At 48.6% G+C, this 14,364-nt stretch overlaps 1 protein-coding gene across 1 annotated transcript in view; it reads right to left on the reverse strand.

Annotated features, from left to right (window-relative positions):
* The window catches only part of CFAP92 (cilia and flagella associated protein 92 (putative)), a 29,435-nt gene that overhangs the window by 3,768 nt on the left and 11,303 nt on the right, over positions 1–14,364 (reverse strand). Inside the window, exons 6-10 of the mRNA XM_045589314.1 lie at positions 11,259–11,443; positions 7,837–8,732; positions 5,641–5,835; positions 2,153–2,447; positions 225–389 (exon numbers count right to left, since the gene is read on the reverse strand). Of these exons, the coding sequence (XP_045445270.1) occupies positions 225–389; positions 2,153–2,447; positions 5,641–5,835; positions 7,837–8,732; positions 11,259–11,443 (1,736 nt within the window). The remainder of the gene's footprint in view (positions 1–224; positions 390–2,152; positions 2,448–5,640; positions 5,836–7,836; positions 8,733–11,258; positions 11,444–14,364) is intronic.

The following is a 14,364-nucleotide window of genomic DNA, read 5'->3' on the forward strand; positions in this document are numbered from 1 at the left end:
GGGGCTGAGGGATCTGGGGGACTTCAGCAGGGCTGAGGGGACTGGGCACCGCCATCTTATGGCTGTGGGCGCTACCATCTTTGAGGATGTGACAGTCACTTAGCATATTCCCTCCTTATTGACTGTGGGTGCCACCAGCTTTGCAACAGTGTGAGAGCCAATTAGCATATCCCCTCTTTATTAGATAGGATGTCTGCTTCCCACTCTCTGAGCCTCTCACTCACCTTGTTCATCTCATGATACAGCTTCTTCTTGGCCAGCTCTGTGGAGTTCAGGGTCTGAATACTGTAGTTATACACAGCCTCTGTAGGAGGGATTGAGCTTCTAATCAACTTCATCTCGAGCTTTGGTGGCTTCCTGTTCACCTGGCAGGCTTCGGAGATGTTTCTCTGAAGACAGACACACCAGGCGTTATCCGCTCAAGGCCCCTCAGCACCAGCTGCCTGCCCAGAGTAAGTCCTGGAACATGGCTGAGGTGCAGGCCTCCATTCCTGAACATGGGAGCTGGCATTTCCTCACAGAGCCCTGCCCCAAGGCCATCCAGCACGGCCCCTTACTGCTACAGTGGAATTCACTGGACCAGGCACGTGGTACTTGCTCAAGGTCACTGGAACTGGGACACATAGCACTTGGCAGAGTTTACGGCTCAGATGGTGAGGCGTGGGAGAGGCTGGAGGCTTTCACAAAATATTCGGGGAGCCATGAACTAAAGCAACAAGGACCGCTGTCCTTGACTGTGGCTGTATATATGGGGAGTATCACCCTCTTCTCTCCACAGCTTCAGGGTGGTCTATTGGCTTCCTTTGGGAATAAAAACAGCAAGAACCATAGGATTTCACTCCTGTGTGGAATCTAATAAACAAACCGACCTAAAAAGCAACATGGAGACAGACTCATAGACACGAGAGCATGGTGACAGCTGTCTGGAGAGAGTGAGTAGGGTTGTGTGTGTGTGTGTGTGTGTGTGTGTGTGATTGAGTAAAAAGGAAATATATATATATATATATATATAGTATAAAATGAAATGAAATAGAATAAAAATCCAATTCATTTCCAGTTATAAAAATAGTTATGTTGATGTAAAGTATAGCCAATAATATTGCAATAACTGCGTATGATGCCAGATGGGTATTACGTTACACTTAACAGGGCGATCGCTTCTTAAGGTATACAAATGTCTAATTCCTTTGTTATACACCAGAAAGTAGCATGATATTGTATATCAACTATAGTTGAAAAATAAAAACATGGAAAGAAAATAGCAATGAGGAAGGAGATAAAAGGTGAGACAGAAGGTTTCAGAGAGGAAGGTGGCTGGGACCCAAAAGACAAAGAGGGAGAGTTTTACTCTTAATTGTTAAGGGCTGGGCAGCATAGCTTGTCCTTCACTTGCCTAACAACCTTCAGCAAAAGAACTACCTTTTGCTTAAAAACATTTTTTTAACTCAAGAAGGTTAAAAAAAAAAAAAAAGTGACCTCGACTCACTTGTTAGTGTGCACACTCCTAAGGGACGTTTTGTTGTTGCTGTTGTTGTTTTAATAGATATTGGTGTGGGGATGTGGTAGCTGGGTTCATACACAGACCACAAGTGACGACTTTTAGAGTCCTACCTTGGATGCTGTTTTTCTATTTTGGTTGGTGAGGGGGGAAGGAGGTTCTTGTTGGCCAATTAGGCCACATAACAGCCAGCCTCCCATCACCTCACCTGCTTCTCATTCTCATCTCTCTTCCTTTTACCTTTTCCCATGACGATTTAGTTTATCTCCTGTGTTGCTTGGACATGCGATAACACGCCCTTAGCAACTTAAGATGCCACACACACACACACACACACACACACACGACAGTTCTTTCTCAAAGATGAACTCTGAGGCCGAGGTCAAGAGCTTTCCTCTTCGCCTTTCAGGAGGACAGGGTGTGCCAGGCTATGAGTGAAGGCTTTTGGTGTGGGCCAGCCCTGCACCTAGCATGTCTTGCCCAACCCGCCTGGGATCTCGGGACAGGAGAGGAGGTACAGGCCAGAGGCAAATGGCCCATCCAGGAGGTGGCCACCGGTCCTATATCTCCCAGCATGTGATTGGACGGCCCGGGGGTGGGGGGAGGGTGTGCAAAGGCTGGCACCCCTGACCGCAGAGCGGAGAGGGTGCCCACCTGGATCAGATTGCGGCACTCCTCTTTTCTATCCAGGATCATCCGGTTCCGCCAGTGCAGGTACTTGGCCTGGTGGGCGAGGATCTCAGAGTTGAGGGTGGATTTCCGACATCTCAGGTCAAGGGTGGGGGTGTGCTGAGGTGGGTTGTCCAAAAGCTTTTCGTCGGTGAGCTCTTCCAGGGAAATGGGCAAGCCGAACTCCTGGCTCAAGTGCTTGATCATGGAGGAGGAAGGCAGCAGGTCTCGGGTCATCACCTCCCTGAGCGTGGTGCTGTAATGGCAGATGCAGTAGATCCTGGAGCACAGAAGGGCCACCCTCCTCAGTCTCACTTGCCTTGTGAGACAGGTCGGACCATCCCCATTTCACTAGAGGAAAGGACAGCTCAGAGAGGCTGACTAGCTGGCGCTCATGCACTTAGAGAAGGAAAGCATCGGAGAGCTGCCCATCCTCATGCGTCCTTCCTTGTCACCTTAGTGGTAGGAAGGGGCTCTTTTTTTTGGGGGGGGGGGAGGGGCTGCCAGAGGTGAACCTGGGGAGGCTCCCCCCAGCCTGGGGAACACTGGCACCCCCTCTTTGCCGGGACAGCTCAGGCCCGGCCGTGGGGTGCTGGGGAAGATCACAGAAATGGCTCCCTGGGCATGAGGTTCTGTCCCCTTCTCTCTCCTCCCTTTCCTTCGGGAGCAACTTGGACCCAGGGCCGGGCTGCTGGGAGGAGGGCGGGTGGGTGGGGCCCAGACAGCAGGACCCTGAGCTCTCGGCAGCCACTCTTTCCGACTTTCTCCTTTGATCGCCGAGTAAATTCTAAGTGCACAGGCGAGGGGCCGCCAGGCTGCTTCCTTCCGCCCCACACAGGCCGAGTGCATTGCGCCTCACAGCTCACGGCCACTTCCTATTTCTTTCTTTTAAAAAAAAAAAAAAAAAAAAAAAAAATATATATATATATATATATATATATATATATATATATATATATATATATATATTATTGATTTTTTACAGAGAGGAAGGGAGAGAGAGAAGAGAGAAACATCGATGAGAGTCATTGATCAGCTGCCTCTTGCACGCCCCCTACTGGGGATGTGCCCGCAACCAAGGTACATGCTCTTGACAGGAATCGAACCTGAAACCCTTCAGTCCACAGGCCGAGGCTCTATCCACTGAGCCAGACCGGTTTCGGCCGCTTCCTATTTCTTACAAGGACTGAGCCCTCCTTCCCTGGGCCACTCAGTGTCTGGTGAGGGCCTGGCCCCAGTGTTTCCCGTCACTGCAGCCTGGGCCACTGCTTTCTCTGTGCAGCTCCTGCTCGCTCATGGCCTTGCACCTGGAACCGAGTGGTAGTGGGACTGCATCTGTGTCCTTTACGTGGTGAGCTGAGGCTGCCTGGTGCCAACAGCCCTGGGGGACCGAGAAGCGGGGGGGGGGGGGGGGGGGGGGCGGACTACCTGCCATCACTCCCCATGCACGTGTGACCCTCCACCCAGGCACCTTGGAGCCAGGCTGCGAGGGGAAGAAGGCTTGTGTGTTGGGGCACTGAGCTGACTCCTAGAGTCTCTGCCGGGCAGACCTGGGCCTGCAGTGGTCGCGCAGGGTGGTGGGCAGCCACACACACACACACACACACACACACACACACACACACGCCCAGGTTCCCGGCCATGGGTGGTGAGTGGTCCTGTGCCCACTATCCCTCCCCAAACCCTGTGGCAGCTCAGTGCTGTGTCTGTGACCCCCTCCCTGCCCCACACAAGCCTAACCTGGACTATAGATAGATCCTGTGGATTGCTGCTGAGAAGCGGAAATGGTCCTGCCCCCATGCACATGCTGGAACTTCCTGGACAGGGAGGCCTGTGACGGGTGTGGCTGTGCCCCCCGAGCCTGTGCCCGGCACCTCCCCGCTGTCAGTCATCAACGGGGTCCTATCCAGGGGGCAGCTTCAGAGACAGAGTGGACAGAAGGACTAGGGCCATGGACCCAACCAGGGAGGGCAGATACTGGGAGCGCTGGGCCAGCCCGCACTGCAGGCTGTACAACAAGCCCATGACCAGCTCCCTCCCTGCCTGCGGGTACCCCTTCTGAAGCCTTGATCCTCAGAGTCGTGTCCTACCCACAAGCCCATGGGGGTGGGGCAGGCAGCCCAGTCCTCACAATTGCAGTGATCCTCCTCCACTGGCGCCTCCTCCAGCCCTTAGGCCTGGGCATTGTGAGCCTCAGCCGCTAGCCCCTGCTGGCCGCCCACAGCCTCTGCCACTTGTAGCCCTGCCTGCCAGCCTCCCCAGCTGAGTGGCAGAGCCCCTGAGTGCCCAGGCCCCACTGGACGAAGCCCGAGTCTTGTGTTCACACTGTGCTGCCTCCCTAGCATAGTGCCCATCTGGGCACAGTGCTACAGTGTGCCCCCAAATCACTCAGCACCCAACTTCAGTGTCAATTTTCTCTTCTAAACGGGGCCTGTTCCCTTAGCCCTCCTCCTTGGCTGTCACCATCCTCTATGAAGATGGAGGAGCTGTGCCTCGAAACCCTCCAGGGTGAGGAGTGCCCACCTTTCTAGGCCTGGGAGTCACCAGTGCTGGAGCAAAGGGAACTGCCCAGGCCTGAGCCAGCTTCACTCAGTGGATAGGGCATCAGCCTGCAGCCTGAAGGGTCCGGGTCAAGAGCACATACCTCAGTTGCAGGCTCCAGTCCTGGTGGGGGGCATGCGGGAGGCAACCAATCGATGTGTCTCTCTCATATCGGTGTTTCTCTCTGTCTTCCCCTCTCTATTCCACTCAAAAAATCAATGGAAAAAATATCCTCAGGTGAGGACTAGGAAGGAAGGAAGGGAGGAAGAAAAAGAAGGAAGGAAGGCCGAAACTGGTTTGGCTCAGTGGATAGAGCGTTGTCCTGCAGACTGAAAGGTCCCAGGTTCGATTCCGGTTGAGGGCATGTGCCTTGATTGCGGGCACATCCCCAGTGGGGGGTGTGCAGGGGGCAGCTGGTTGATGTCTCTCCTCATGGATGTTTCTAGCTCTCTATCCTTCTCCCTTCCTCTCTGTAAAAAAAAATCAACAAAATATATTTAAAAAAGAAGAAGAAGAAGAAGAAGAAGGAGGAGGAGGAGGAGGAGGAGGAGGAGGAGGAGGAGGAGGAGGAGAAGGAGGAGGAAGAAAGAAAGGAGGGAGAAGCAGACAGAAAAGCCAACATCTGGCTGAGAAAGCTGTTGCTGGCCTGGTGGGTCGAGCGGTCTCCCATCGCTCCCTGGGAAAGTGGGTTTGAGCCAGTTTCTTACACCTTAGGCTATTCTGGGATGCTCTCCAAGCACAGCTGGTAGATTCATGTGACCTGTGTTTGAATGAACTGTCTTCATTTCACCCAGCTGCCTCTCAAGCTCTCTTGGGAGAGCATGTGGAGTAGTGGAAGTGACACAAGCTCGGGGTCCCCTGAGACGGCCCTGCCCACGGTCACCGCCACAGGCAGGCGGGCGGCTGCCAGCCCTGCAGCAGGTGGGCGGTACCTGGTCAGGGCCTGGAAGGCCTTGTGCATCACGGTGTTGCGGAGGTGGAGCGCCACGTGCTTCATGAGCTGTGACAGGGGCTTGCAGAGGTGCATGTGGTACAGGATGGTGTCCAGGTCCGCGTAGAGGCGCTGCTGAAACAGCAGCTGCGAGTTGTAGAGCACCTTGTACTTCCCGTACTCCGCACTGGTGATCCTGCAAGAGACGGCCACAGGACGGGCTCCCAACGCTGCTCCCCGGGCTCTTGCTGTTTTGCTCTGGCTGATGGAGCTTTTATTTTTTATTTTTTATTTTTTTTGCTTGTTTAAAACCTTGAAGGGGAGGCTGGCAGTGAAAATGCTGAAATGCTGATACCAACCTCCTGTTGCTGTGGCCCACTGGTCCTCGCTCAACCTCTACCCTGGCGCTCACCTTGATACGCTGGCTATGCCAGCCTGGCAATCTCTAAACACAGACGCTATGCCCCCCGCTGTGCTTGGCACACGTTGTTCTCACCTTGTTAAACCTTGAAGGCTACACGCGTCCCACACATACAGCTGGTGTGTCTGCGTGTTTTGTCATTGGGCTGCCTCTTTTGTGAAGTATGTATTCAGGTGTTTTGCCCATTTTTTCCATTGGGATATTGTTTTTGTTTTCTTATTGATCCACAGGCATTTTATATGTTCGGCATACTAGCTCCACACATTGCAAATATATTTTTTCTCTCTGTTGGTGGCTTGCGTTTTCACAATTCTTATGGTGTCTTTGCATGAACAGGAGTCACTAATTTTAATGTAGCCAAATGTATCATTATTGTCCTTTATTCTCTGTACTTCTATCTTATTCAAGAAACCTCTCTTTATTCTGAGGTCATGAATATATTCTTTTATTATCATCTAAGACCCTTACACTACCAGGATTCAAAAATAGATTTTTCTGGTGGACTGTGAGTAAGGCCAGGTACCTGTGATCTAATTAATTGTACTAGTTCTGTGTCCACCAATAAGACCCTTTATGTCAGATGTCACCATTGCGAAAAACTGAGTATTTGGTACATGGAACTTCTCTAATATTTTTATGACTTACTATAAGTCTATAATTATTTCAAATAGACTTTTAATCCACCTAGGATCTTTGTAAATTATGTGAACTATCAGTGAATTAGGAAACTATCAGTGAATTAGGAAGAGAGTGGAAGTTCCCCAAATTGGTAAAGGATGTCTATGAAGCCCTACGCCTAACACAATATATAACGGAGAAGACCCCATACCTTCACCAAAGATGTCACTACTCTGATATGAAATAATGCTGCAAGTCCTAGCCAGCACACTAAAGAAGTAAAGGCATATAGTTTAGAAAGAAGACTAAAAACTGAAATTAAAAATATCATACCACTTTAAATGACTAAAAAATAAAGTACTTACATATAAATCTACCAAAACATATACTGAACATGTATGTTTAAAACTATAAAATGCTGTCCAGCTGGCATGGCTCAGTGGTTGGACCATGAGGGCTACCTACTCCAGCTCAGAATCAGACACTTCAGTTGGCTGTACAATGTCCCCATTACATGCTTTTGGAAGGCCTTCAGGGAAGAATTTCCTGTAGCTTTGACAGCTCCTCTAGATTCAAAATATCACATACATCCTACCTCGGGGAGTTAAAATCCATTTCTTTGTGATGCCTACCTTAAGGTAATAAAACACATTCTCCCCCCCACTTTCAATTCACATGGACCAGGGCCATACACAACATTCTGCTCCGCGTTAACCAAGTAGGCCCCCAAGAGTCTGAAGGCCAGACCCCCTTTGAAGGCACAGTCCCCCAAACTACCCCGACTTGTGATAACAACGGAAAGTTCCAGACCCAAAGCACTCTCAAGTTCACTCACTTGCTGGAAGCATTTACAGAGAGCTGTTGTGCTCACACAGCTCATTGCAGGGAAAAGATACATGTTCAAATGAGCCAAAGGAAGCGGTACATATAGCAGGGTCCAGGATGGTTCCTGAACCACCTCTTCTTCTATGTATCCTGAAAGTCTTCCCTTCAACTAAAGGCAACCGATCAGTTCGTCTTGTTATAAAATCCAACCCCTGCGCCCCGAGGAGCACCCTATAATAAACCCCAAGAGGAAAGGAGCGAACATAAGAACAGGGAACCTCAGCTTGGCTTTGTGAGAGCTCTCCCCTCATTCAGCATCCAGATGCCACCTACCGGCTTTGGTGGCTCTCCCACAGCCGCTTCAGGCCTTGCTCAGCCAAGCCTTCCAAGATAAGGAGGTGGATCTTCCCATCCAGCAGGTGGAAGCCGGTGAGCACATCCAGGTCCAGCCTTTCCTGGATCTTCACCCGGATCTTAAAGGCGGACAGGATTTGCTGGATGTTCGTGAGAGGGTAGGAGTCCAGGTCGAGGGCTTTGGCGTTGATCATGATGATGTCCTGCAGCAGGCTGTACAGGAGGGAGATCTTCTTGGTGTCGAATACGAAAACGATGCGGCCAAACTGGGTGCTCATGAGGTCTGGGGTTTCTGCCATGGCCCGCAGAGGCACCGTGATGTCCACTCGCAGCTTGAGCATGGAGTCGGCATCTATGTAGTTGCCCATGGGCATTGGGCCGTTATGGGGATCTCTGGGGACCCTAAACCCCACAACCTTCCTGCTCCTGCCGTCCTCGTCGTGGTGCGTGGGCTTGGACTCACAGCTGTGGATGGGGATAGCCAACTTCAAGTACTTGTGGCCGAGGAGGAGGTCAGCAAAACTTACCCGGGCGACTCCATATGGGTCCCACATCTTGTTTTGGGATTCAAAGGGGTTGTTCTTTGTCTCTTGGGGAGAGACGAAGTCCTGAAAGTTGAGGTATGAATCCAGAGGGTCCTCCCCAAACAGGGTGGGCTTCCGGGAATACGCCTCTGACTTTCGGTCTCGATCATGCACTTCTACCACCATTGGGGGGCCCTCCAGGTATTCCCTCAGGTCATTGGCATTCATTGCCCCAAGGAAAATGACATTGAGGTCCTGGAAGGAGACGTTGTGTCCATGGGGCTGCCCCTCGGTCTGGTGAACCGGAGACTTATGGAACTGATACTTGCAGTACACGGGGGTGCAGAGCCTCTGTGGGAGAGCCGGGGGACAGCACGTCATTGCGCTGCAGTGGCAGCCACCCTGTCTCTCCTCTAAAGGAAGGCTACCGATTGTAGGGGCTCAAGTCCCAGTGCCACCCTCACCTCCCACAGCCCCTGCAGTCTGGGCCTCCTCATCCACAAATACCAATAAGAGAGCCTGCTCTGCAAGGCCATTCCCAGGCCTGAGTGTCATACATGAGCGCGCCAAACTGGTGGCAGGCACAGGAAAGGGCTCAAAAGTTTACTCACTACTTCTTCCTCCCAAATTGTGAATGCCATGGAGACAGGCCATAGACCCTTTTCACATCTATATTTCTATGTCTCAGGTCAAGGTCAGGCAAAAAAAAAAAAAAAAGGTGGACACAAGTGAACCAGACATATATCTGGAGTTGGCACAGGCTCATCTTTACCATATGAAGCATTCATGTGGGAAGCTGGGACAAGGGGAAGAACGGTTCGGAGAGCTTTGGGGCTTGTGAGGGGTTGGAAAATGAAATGGAAAAGAGGGCAGAGCTGTGTTGAGCCAGGAAATAGGGAGTCTTTGCATATGTTCACTGTGGTAATAAAAAATGAATTTTTATAAAAGTTGTGACCTGAATTCATATTCAAAGTGTCCTATTTATTTTACACAGATGTTGGAATTTATTTTAAAACAGTGCTGGGGTTGGCAGAGCTCCCAGGTATCTAGAAGAAGGACTTGAGAAACCTTTCTGCAGAAACCCACTTTCAACCTATGCCTCAAAGAACTCCCACAGAGAAAGGTCCACCGAACCTGAGGTCGTAGCAAAAAATCACAAAACACCTCAGGGGAACATGGTCCTATGAGCCAAAACAAGTGCACAAAGGCCTAAGGTATACTAATAATCAGACACATAAAACACACATCACATTTAAAAAATTAAAAACATCATCATGGTCAAAGCTATCAGAGTTCTATTTACCAGCCATGAATCATTTAAAAACAAAAACAATTTAAACATCACCTTCAATAGAAAAGTCTTTAAAAAATGCTTAAGAGAAAATAAAATGGAAGGTGTATAAAACATATACACTGAAAACTATAAAACATTGCAGACAGAAATAAAGTCTACATAGTGAAATATACCATTTTCATGGTCAGGAAAATGGAGTTAATTCTAGATGAATCACAGACCCAAACATAAAAGCTGAAATTATATGTCTTCTAGAAGTAAACATTAGAGAGTATCTCCATGAACTAAAGTGGGAAAAGATTTATTTGACAGGACACAAAAAGCACTAGTCATAACAGGAAAAGTTGATAAAATGGACATCATCAAAGATACTAATTGCCAAAACCGGTTTGCCTTAGTGGATAGAGCATCGGCCTGCGGACTGAAGGGTCCCAGGTTCGATTCCAGTCAAGGGCATGTACCTTGGTTGTGGGCACATCCCCTGGTGATTTTCTTTTCCAGAGTCTTTTGATCACTTTGTAAATTATATAAATGTCTAATCACCCTTTTGTACATCTAAAACTAATATAATATTGTATGTCAATACTGTAATTGAAAAATACATTTAAAAAGTAAAACCCTGGAGAATTATCAAATTAAAATATATAGCTGAATGGATTACCCATGTTTACACAAAAAAGACAAAGATATCCTATATAATAAAAGGATAATATGCAAATCAACCAAATGGTGGAACAACCGGTTGCTCAATGCAGGAGCTGCCCCCGGTGATCAGTGTGCTCCCATAGGGGGAGCACCTCTCAGCCAGAAGCTGGGCTCATGTCTGGGGAGCACAGCAGTGGTGGTGGGAACCTCTCCTGCCTCCATGGCAGTCAGACATCCCCCAAGAGCTCCTAGACTACGAGAGAGTGCAGGCTGGGCTGAGGGCCCCCCTCCCCACTCAGTGCACAAACTTCACACACCAGGCCTCTAGTAACAAGTACAAAGGAATAAATAAGAGGAAATGGAGGAGAATGGGATTAGATCTAACGTATGACTAACTGTTGTTTCACAACACCATGACAAATACAACAGCAGAAAGGTGAAAACGGAAAAGATAAGGATAGAGAATTTAAGAACACATCAAAGACACGAATCCTTAGGCTGAAGAAGCATAAGCATATCTCGCATCCTTTAACCTTTTCTCAAAAAGCTACAGGAGGATGAGCTCCAGCATAATCTGGGAGCAAACAAAGCAAGAGAATCCAGGGACAGGGCGCCCACCAAGAGAGGGGAAAGTGAATTTGCAAGACAAACAGCAGCGCTAAACCTGGCTGGTTCAAGATATAGCTGATCAAGTTACAGCTGATCAATGCTGCTGTAACAAGGAAGTCTCGGGCTCCTTCCGAAGGCAGGATCACTGCCCCCATTGGAAGAACAACCATGGGAGACCTCAAGACTTGGAAGCTCCTAACCCCAGAAGCCCAATCTCTTTCATGCCTGGCTGTGAGATCCTAAATGGCGAAAAGGGGGTGATTACCCACCTCATGGGGCAGTGGCTGGGGAAAGGAGCTCTCCTGTCAGTTCATCTGGCTCATTCTTACCTCTAGTTCCTCGAAGGGCACAGGTTGCGATGGGAGGCAGGAAACACCTTTGATCTTTATGATCAGGGGGTTTAAGTCCTGCTTTTGCTCCTCTGTCATGATGGGAACTTCCGTTTTTAAAGTCAAAAAACAGTCTAAAATGTTGGCAGACATTTTACTGCCATGGCTCACGACAGTTTGCCATCCTAGTGGGGGGGGGGGTGAGGGGGGGGGGAAGACACACACAGCATTAAACTGTTACTCATGACATTCCAAAGACAAGCACAGAGGGATGAGGCAAGCTAAGAAGAGTCAATAATGAAAAAAAGAAATCTTAAAAAAAACACATACAAAAGAATTGGAAAACATATGCAGACAGCATGTTACACACCAGTTCCTCAAACGGAGTTCCCATAAGTTCTCTCAGAGAATTTAATTTTCTAAATTTAATCTTGATGGTCATCTAGTAATATAAGTAGGTCCTGAATCCCTTCTCAGCTTCAATAAGGAATACAGCTAGATACTTCCCTGTTTCCCCGAAAATAAGACAATGTCTTATATTAAATTTTGCTCCTAAAGATGCCCTAGGTTTTATTTTCAGGGGATGTCTTATTTTTCCATGAAGAATAATACAGTACACATTTATTGTTAAATGAAAATAAAGGAAATTTATTACTTGTATACGGTAGGGTAGTACAGTAGTTGTCAACACAAACCAGACAAGCTGTGAATCCTACAGTATCAAGAATTTACTCATTTATTCAATGACAATCATGTCATCATCTTCTGGAACATCATCATAACAATCCAATCCATTTCTTTCAGAATCAGTGGACCAAATCTCTCATGATTAGCCTGGGGGGGGGGGCCTTAGTTTCAGGGGGATGCCTTATATTTCACTCAGAAGGAAACCTGTAAGTAGGTCTTATTTTCAGAGGATGTCTTATTTTCGGGGAAACATGGTAGGTGCAACCCATGACAGTCTGATGTAGTTGGCCTTCACACTGCGATTTTAAAAAGCTCCCCAGGGCATTCAGAACCACCATCCTAAACTTGTGCTGTCTCATACAATAGTTACTGGCTGTGTATGGCTCCTTAAATTTAAATGAAATAAAATTATTATTATTATTTTTGTTCTTTTACACTAATTTAAAAGGGAGTTTCTTCTTCACGAGTCACGTTTCAAATGCTTAGGAGCCACGTGTGGCTACGAGCCATGGGATTGGACAACGCAGATATCAGACACCCATCACTGTAGAAAGCTTTGCTGGAAAGCTTTCACGCTAATGTCTATTTTGGGGGTCCATCGGAGTCACTTTAACTGCTTTGGTCCAATGAGAAAGCATCGATATTGGCGCACAACATAACGGATGCATTTGAATCAGGCCACGCGGGCACGCCTCCCACTGTGCAGGTTTCACAATGGTAAAACTAGCACAAAGGGCAGGTGCATCGAGCCAGGCAAGGCTCACTGAGAGCTGGGAGAGTGCTTTTCTCATAGAAGGTGCCCATTCACTTCACCAGGTGGGGAGGTCCTGGTGGAGGGAAAATGGCAAAAAGTTGCACTTCGTCAAGCAGCGAGGCTGGGTTTAAACCCTATGTCTGACTCTTGGTAGTCACATGACCCACAACAAGTTAGTGGCTCAGTTTACTCTCATGCAAAATGATACCACAGATGTCACCTTAGTGTGCTGCATGTGAAGGTGCCAGGAACACTGCCCAGCACGTAGTACATGTTTAAAAAAACTCAGTTCTATTCCTTTCAAATGCTTGTAATTATATTGCTAGGGCAAATAAACCCCGGCCACTGGTGCTCAGAAGAGTAGGCACTTCCAAAACAGGCCACGGGCCCGCATGGCAGCTGTCTGCCGAGGCGGTGGGCGTCTCCTGGGGGCGACCCTCCCTGTTCCCAAGTGATTCTCTTCAATAAAGCCAGCTCATGTAGGACATGACAAATTATGATTTGTGTTTTAGCAGTTTGGAAACCCTTTCCTAGAAAAGATTACCCAGTTTAGGAAGAAAAAAAAATCTCCAAAACAAACACGGAGTGGAATCATCACTGAGACGTTTAGGGAGGTGTCAGCCATAATTGCAGGGTAGGGCATCCCAACCTCAGTGCTACAGACATGGAGGACAGATCATTCTTTCTAGGGAGGACAGTTAACAGGCCAAAAGCATCTGGCTCCTGTTTGTGACAATCAAAAATGCTTCCACACATGCTCTGGCTGGTTTTGCTCAGTGGATAGAGCGTCGGCCTGAGGACTGAAGGGTCCCAGGTTCAATTCCAGTCAAGGACATGTACCTTGATTGCACGCACATCCCTAGTAGGGGGCATGCAGGAGAGAGCTGATCGATGTTTCTAACTCTCTATCCCGCTCCCTTCCTCTCTGTAAAAAAATCAATAAAATATATATTTTTAAAAATGCCTCCACACAATGCCAAACCTCCCCTGGGGGGCACCAGTGCCCACTGTTCCCGGATAAGGGGGAAGGGCATGGGAAGGGACTGTGTGTGGTTTGTGCACCTACAACTGCTAGACTGGAACATGTGTCAATGCCACGTAATCCTCAAACAATACTGTGCGATTGCTGTCAGCTCACCTGGACAGATGAGGAACCTGAGGCCCACAGATGTTATGTCATTGTCCAAGGTCTCTCGGCTAATATGTGTTGGAACCTGTGTACACAACAGCCCTGCTTGGCTAAGATGGGCCCCTCCAAAATGCAATGAAAATAAGAGTTTATTTCAAACTCAGAGTCTTTCTAGCATCTTTCTGGGTTACTAGCTGGCCAACATTTACCACCAACGTCTGCAAACTCTTGGGCTATTTGGAAACTGAAGACAATGACTACACACAATCATGCTGGTTTTGGAGTAGATCTGATGCCACTACAGCAAACACACACACACACACACACACACACACACACACACACTCGGCCTGCCGAGCCAGGACCGGTCTGTTTATCGTCATCAACCATGATGTCAGCGGGAGGGAGGAGGCTATCTCTCTGTTTTCTTTGCTGGAGCCCTGCCCAGTGTCCTGACAGAAGCACCTGCCACCTCCACGCCAGCAGCGTTTCTGTGTCCTGCTGTGAGCACGGACTTTTAGCCACATTGGGCAGAG

Source organism: Pipistrellus kuhlii, unplaced genomic scaffold (genome assembly GCF_014108245.1).
Source record: "Pipistrellus kuhlii isolate mPipKuh1 unplaced genomic scaffold, mPipKuh1.p scaffold_m20_p_30, whole genome shotgun sequence".
Classification (NCBI taxonomy): Eukaryota; Metazoa; Chordata; class Mammalia; order Chiroptera; family Vespertilionidae; genus Pipistrellus; species Pipistrellus kuhlii.